Below are 7,274 nucleotides of genomic sequence, written 5' to 3'. Positions count from 1 at the left end.
GGGGGGGGGGGGGGGGGGGGGGCGCGGGAGGTCACGATTTGTGGCCGAACGGAAATTACAACGACGGATCGAATTATAACTCCTCGTGAGCGCGAGGAATCCACTTGGCGGGGCATCGCGCCCGCGAACTCATTTCCGCGACTGTGCGATTTGCGCGCGCGCTGAATCACGGATATGGCGAATGATACGAAAAGTTTCGCTACCTGCCTCTCTCTCTCTCTCTCTCTCTCTCTTTCAAGGAACGTCCGGGAATTGTTTTTCCTCCATCAAGTATCTCTCCCGCTCGAATTTTCCGTCGCTTCCCTCGTTAAGTTTCGCGAGCAAAAGTTGAAATTACGAAACACGAAGGCGGAGAGGATGGACGGGGGGGTTTTACGTCGCGGGCTATCAAGGCCGACCTCGCCGACGAGCCGTTGTTGAGATCTCGTTGCCGAGAATTCCGCGCATCTATCCTCGATCATGACAGTTACACTGATATTCGTAACCGACCGCCAACTTATTGCGATTTCGCGCAAACGCGAAATTGCCAGCGCGCTAATGACTCGTGAAGGATAGAGTTCCTCAAGTGGGAACAGGACATAACTGGTCTTTCTTCCACCAAATCTTAACTGTATATCTATCTCTTTTTAAGTTCTAAGTGTACGCTCTCTCACTCCTTCTCGTTTCTTCCTTAACGGCGGACTGTGAAACGGTGTTTCATCAATCAGGAATCCTCACGCGGTGCCCTAATTATTTGAGGAATTCTAATGAAGGAGAGCGGAGAGGCTTTAGAGGTGATCCAAGAAAACTCGAAAGACGCGAAGCCGAAAATATTTCTCGCGCCTATTCGGGGTCAGAAAAAAAAGAACGGAAAAAATAGTCGAAAAAAAACATCAAAACTGACATAGGTATGATAAACTGTTATGTTTCTCGACTGTAAAGTATTGAACTTTGTCGGACAAAACATGAACTTCATCTACTGTGTACAGAAGTTGCAGCCAAAGTGGGGCAGTTTCTGTTTGCAAGCGCGCTCGGTTGTGTTATTAGCGTCGTTTGATTTTTCGTCGTGCTGAAGTTCTTGTCGAGCTATTTTCTGATGAAAATTCAACTAACAAACTAGCGTTAAGTGTAGTTTATTTCACAATGCTAGTTTACAGTGTCGGTCTTGAACTTTTCAAATCACTTGACAGTAAAGTGATTGTTTCAATTATTCACTTAAATGTTGATTTTATATCTCCAACGGGGCTTCAGAGCCCGAAAACAAAACGGTATGTCGGCTTCGGTGTTCTTCCTCTGATAATAATTCGACGAACGGAAAAATCGCGGCTGACACCGCGCGTGGGAAATCGGGAATCATTTTCCGCCGTTCGTAGCGTCCCGTCGAACGGCCCAATAAAATCGCAATAATCATTACGTCAAAACCGTCGCGCGCGCCGCTGATATCAACGTTTTCAGCGTTTGAATTCCAACCGGGCGACGTATGTCGCTCTGTAACGTGTGCATGAATTCCCCATTGAGATTCGCCGGATTCCTCGCGAAATAACGCGGCTAATAGCCGACTCAACGCGATCATCGCAAGCGAGACCGCGGTGGCAGATATCAAACTGCCGGAATTGCCGTTCCACGGTGTATTGATATTCAACGGGCGTCTGCCTGATAAAGCGTCGAGTGGAATATTCAATCAAGCGTGGTAGTAGCGAGAAAGGGGGGAGGGAGAGGCGGGTGGGAGGAAGAGAGGCAAGGAGAGAGAGAGGGGTTGCATCTTCCGCCGACCAGATGCCGTCGTGCGACGACCAGGCAAGAGAGAGAGAGATAGAGAGGCCGACGGTAAAAGGTGGAGGAGGATCACGAGGAACCGTGGATGGCGAGCGAGTGTTGATCGACGCTGCTTGCGCATTCCTGGCGAGGACTAAGGAATAACGTCGCTAAAGCGAAGGTAAACGATTCCTCAAGGCGTCAACGAGTTCGCGAGGGATCTCTCCTCGGCTTGGAGAAGTAATTCGATATAGCGGCGCATCGCGTGCTCCTCTCTGATCACGTGGATTCTTCTCGAGATGCGCGTCGTGCGACGGAAATCGCGAGCGGAACGATCAACTCGACGGAGAGGCTTGAAGAAGCGGAGTGCACCGCGTCCTCCCGCCGCTTCGACGGAAACCCAACAAGCTCTCTCACCTCCCCGCGAATCGGCAACGCGAATTTTCGCCGTCCCCCTCCGAGAGACAAGAGTTACAACGTAAATCTGAACGCTACCGACCTGAACGTCTTTGGTGAACTGGTTGTTGCTGTAGATGTGGACGGCGGAGAATTCCCGCACTTTGTCGAACTCGAACTTGATCTCGACCGGCTGGTTGCGGGTGTCATTCCGCCAGCCTATCCAGCCCTGGGTGGAGCGATCGTTATCGTAGTATCCCATTTTGAAGTTGTCGGGCCCCGTTCTGCCGTCCGTCAGCTGACCCAGGCCACGGCGCAACTCGCCGTCCCAGTGTCCGTCGTAGGTCGCGTCGAAGAATTCCCATCCGTTGCCCCTTTTATCGCCCTGGGGCATCGAGTAGGACACCACGCCGTCTGCGGCCAAGGGAGAGAAGTCGAGACACTATGTTGACCCTTCGATCCCTCCCTCATCCTCGTTCGACCGTCGGACCGTCGTCGGCTTGTTCGCACGGGCGAGTTACAACGCGCCGCGCTGCCGACTACTTCTCCACGGACGTGCGAGATGTACAAAGATCGCAAAAGTGGCGTGATATAAGTTTCACGTCGAGACGGTGTCTTCTAATAAAAGTTTTAACGTTTGCGTTCGGGGAGAGTGAGTATACGCGCGTCGCTGGATTTTCATCAATTCGCGAGAAAGCGACGGGGAGGCGCACGAGTTGCGAAATTAGTTACATTGACCGTATTAATATTTCACGTCTAATCCGGAAGATCACATACACGCGGGTATTTGAAGCGCCGTCGTCGCTCTCGCACGAGCAGATTGAAAATCTCGCTCCTCTCCTTTTTCCCGCGTCTCCCGCGCTGCGCTGCGATTTTCCCCAAAGTCTGCGCGCGCGAGCTTACGCGAGCGTTTTCGCGCGTTGTACCGATCTAACCATTCGGGTGCTAATGATTCATCCGATTTCCGGCATTGGGAGGGAGAAGGAGAGGGCGAGCGAGCGGGCTCCCCTTATTCGGCGCCCGTGGCTAATTCGATTCCCGGGCGAAAACGGAATTATACGAGCAAGATTTTGAAAAGCAAATTTGCTCTGGCCGCGCTGGTATCAGGGTTAATGGACAGTCCGGCGGGTGTACCGGTCCGCGGGAAGTTTCACGAAAATTGGCGAGTGCAAACAGCTTACCGCTCCAGTAACACCCGTAGAGCTCGACCCGCATGCAAACCGTCCGCCTGTGATAGCTGTAGGGCAGAAAACGGATCTTGCTCGCCCACAGAGGCGGCTCCAGCTCGTGCTTGGACTCCAAATACGTGTTCGTGTTACCGGGTATTACCTGAAAGCACAGAAGCGCCGGTTCAAGTACGGGACAATTTCAGTTTTCAGCCCGGCGCGGCGGACACGCTGTTTGAGCTTTACCAGAGACCCGCGTGTGTCTCATTAGCTCTCTTTCGCACCGCCGTTGCATTAACCCCGGGCCTGTCGATACCGAGGGCAGTCGCGTGCGCGGGAAAAATTCCAGCGATTTCTCTCGCTCGCCCAGTGTGAATTCTCTACTCGGAAATCTATCTGCTCCGACTCTTCGTGCGTGTTGTGGAAATTTCTTCCCGGTGATATTCCATTCAAGAAAACGTTTGGCACGCGGTAAAACATTTTACAAATACCGAATCGATCGCCAGTCTCCAGGTCGAATGTGCACGACTCCGATACGCGACGTGAGAAAGAGGCACGCGTGTGTGCGATAGCGAGAGCTTCACATCGCGGGATAAGGATTTCCGAGCTGCACAGTTCGAGAGCGAGCGCGCGGTCTCAAATATATATACATACGCAAAAGCGGCCGGCGTTATTGACAAATTGTCGCGGATACACCACTCTCGGTGGACGGACGGACGGACGGCTACTCCAGCGGTTTTTCGCGGATCTCGATATCGCGTCAACGCGAGAATTCGTCGACGGCGTGTCCGCCTCCCTCCCCGCGGACGTATCAATTCCCCCGGCAGGCCGCAAAAAGCGTCCGAGGGCGCGGTTACTCTTTCTACTCCCCGTCGGAACGTCGCGATCGTCCCGACTCGATGACATTTATATCGGCCGGACAATGCCTGCGCTTCAGCACGCGAAATACCGCCGGCCCGTTGGATACGTCCTGTCACAGAATGGACATCGCGTTCCACGGGATCAGACCGGGGGCTAAGGACTAATTTCACCCTACATTCCACCGCGTTAGGTCCGACAGAGAGACGGCGGGCGCAGACAGAAGCCTCGGGACGGACAGGGGGATGATGCGGCGAAGGGGGAGGAGCGAGAGCTCGCGGAAGGGTAACGCGAGGGTAACACGAGGGTAACAGGGGCCAGAGAACGAGCGAGTTCGAGGGCAAGAGAGAGGGTTGAGTTAAACGTCCGCCGCCCGCATTCCCTGATCCTCCCCCGGTCGACGTCGTCGTGGTGCTGGCGGACGTGTCGCCGTCGTTGACGACGTCTCTCTCTCCTCGAGCGTGCAGGGTTGCGACGGTGCAATATTGATTCCGCGTTGTGGGTTTATGAATAAAATAAGCGGTTTATCCGACAGCGGTGTGTATAGGATGGCGGCGCACGGGTGTACAGAGGGTGCGGCGGCCGCCGGTCCCACGGGATCACGCGAAGTGGCGTTGCCCACGGTGAGTAGATAGCCAGGTACGCTCGTGTACATAGGTATACATGAGCGGGTGTACACACGTGCAGGTGCACAGCCATACACGCTCACGTATACGCGTGTTTACCGGTACTACGTGGTACATATTATATAGGGTGTATCGGAAGTCGCGCGCTTTCGCCGCCGTGACTACAGAGCTCGACGCTGAGACGGGACGGGGGCTCGAGAAGAAACTGACGTCTTCTCCGTTGCGATGCTGGGCTTAATTACCGGGTTATTTGACGTCGAAAATTAAGGCCCGACGCCGGTGTAAATAGATAATAACAAGAGACTCGTCCGCGCCCGGTGCTGTGGGACGCCTTGAGCGGCGCGGATGTTGTTTAACGTTCGAAGATTGAAACACCGCGATTAACACCGATCCATCCGCGCTCGCCCGTTTCTTCTCGCGTCGGGGGACTCGGCGAGACGCTTAAATTGAGAAAAATATTACTTGATTCGAGACGTTGGAAAATAATTGATTGCTTTTACGTGATTCACTTTTTTTTCCGACGGTGTAATGTCAATGATTAATATTGCTGCTGCTTTATTTTTCGGGGTTGAGACCAGAAGGAGAGACGCTCAAGGTCGAAAATGACCTACTGCAACCGTAGTAGGATTTCTCCCGGTGCTCTGACAATACTGTCTGGCAAAAAATCCCTCCGTCCTTCTTCCTCCTTCTTCCTCCCTCGATACACCCCGTGCACGAAACGACGTGCACTGGTTTCCGTGGCTAAACCCCCGTGTCGTTACATCCACGGAGGCACACGGAGTCTCGAACGCTATTTTGCCTGTGTCGGGCCGGTTCACAGCAGCGCATACACGGGTAAAGAGTCGCGTGACAGAGCGTTTTGCGGCGGGCACGACGCATTCCGCGCACGTCTCGCGGCCGAACACACGTTCCCTGCCTTTAGCCACCTTCTACCACTTTTCGGTATATCCATGCGCCGACCTCGACTCTGCTATGCCGCGCACCATCAACGTGCCCGGCCGCGAAGGTGCGCCGCCCAAGCGCGGTCCTTCGGGCGCCTTTACAAGCTCCCTGGTACCGCTACGTACGTGACGCTCACGGTGACCTCGTTTCAGGGCTACCCTCTCATCCCCTTCCCCGGCCCTTCCCCTATTCGTGTTTCAGGTCCAACTTTAGTTCTTATTTCGCCGATGGCCTCTCGCAACCCTCGTCGCCTTTAAACGTGAGCCCTTATGCGCTCGGAAATTTTTTGCCAACGATATTCACGACCCTTCGGCCGGTTCAACCTGCTTCTTTCTTTCCTCTCCTTTTCCCGCGCACACATAGCGGAGAGTTCAATTACTAAGACGTAAAAGCGTTTCATGGGTTTCTCTCTCCGGCCGACAACCCTTCCTTCCTTCCATCCTTCCTTCCTTCCTTCCACCCTGCGGACTCGCGCGTGTGGCGGCTGTTTTCTTTCTCCTTCTCTCCTTCGAGGAACAGACACTTCGAAAGTACTCCCCAAGGCGTGCCCTTACCACCTTACCAACGGATAGCTTACTGCACCCTGGGTGAAAAACCCTCCCCTACCTATCCGGGAGTCGATTCTTTCTCATTTCACGGCAACCAGGGACCCATTTTCGCCGCGCGTTATGTTGCTACCGGTTCTCCCTCTCTCTTTCTACCCCCTTGCCCGCGCGCAACGACGTAAGGCGGGGTCTAGCAGCTCTGACATTTAACTGTCTGTACTTTCGAGCTTTAACGGATCGCTCTAAGTGTTCGTCTTCGCTTCCTTACAATGGTCTAATCTTTATCGACCTTAACACGTAACGTTCGACGCGAGGAAATTATAAAGAAATCAAGTAAATGCATTGAAATTACTTTGTCTATTTATTATATATTCTTACATGTTATTTTTAATCTTCCATAGTTTTTTCAAACTTTAAAAACTTGACGACGTATATTGCCCTTTTATTATGTGAAAATATATCCAGATTTCTCTTCCCGATCATCTTAAATAACCTTCTGTGAATAATTGACCAATTAGAATTAATCCGAATCATGGACGCGGAGGTGTTCAGCGTGAGGATGTGAGGGGAAGATTCGAGAGATTCCGAATAAATGGGAAATATCCGGGACGACGACGACGGCATGCACGGAAGCGAGTTCGAGGGAACCGCACGGACCGTGTCCCCCCTTTTCGCCATTTGCCGCGTCTGCTCTAAGGTATATATTTACAGATACGGGAAAAATTGAAATAGCCAACCCTCGCGCGTCTCGCGATCGCGATAAAGTTCCACTCTCCCCCGTTCCCGCCGTAAACGGTGTCTGAATTTAAAAAGTTTATAACCGCATCCAGCATCCTCCAAGTGCATTTCGATCGTGACGTCATCGGAGATGCATATTTACGAGATAGACCTCCGCCGTAAACTGCGCGTGCAGCCATTACGATTTGAAGGAGCCGTCACGATAAAGTTCCATCGAGTCGTGCCGCCATCCCCTTGACTCTTCCTACATTGTGTGGCCCCCCCCCCCT

At 52.9% G+C, this 7,274-nt stretch overlaps 1 protein-coding gene across 1 annotated transcript in view; it reads right to left on the bottom strand.

The window, feature by feature from the left end:
- Positions 1-7,274, bottom strand: part of LOC106750086 (discoidin domain-containing receptor 2-like) — a 206,020-nt gene that overhangs the window by 62,786 nt on the left and 135,960 nt on the right. Inside the window, exons 6-7 of the mRNA XM_014630167.1 lie at positions 3,312-3,459; positions 2,234-2,544 (exon numbers count right to left, since the gene is read on the bottom strand). Of these exons, the coding sequence (XP_014485653.1) occupies positions 2,234-2,544; positions 3,312-3,459 (459 nt within the window). The remainder of the gene's footprint in view (positions 1-2,233; positions 2,545-3,311; positions 3,460-7,274) is intronic.

The sequence above is a fragment of the Dinoponera quadriceps genome, unplaced genomic scaffold (assembly GCF_001313825.1).
Source record: "Dinoponera quadriceps isolate SergipeBrazil2010 unplaced genomic scaffold, ASM131382v1 scaffold4444, whole genome shotgun sequence".
Taxonomy (NCBI): Eukaryota; Metazoa; Arthropoda; class Insecta; order Hymenoptera; family Formicidae; genus Dinoponera; species Dinoponera quadriceps.
This window is presented reverse-complemented; position numbering and strand designations above follow the sequence as displayed.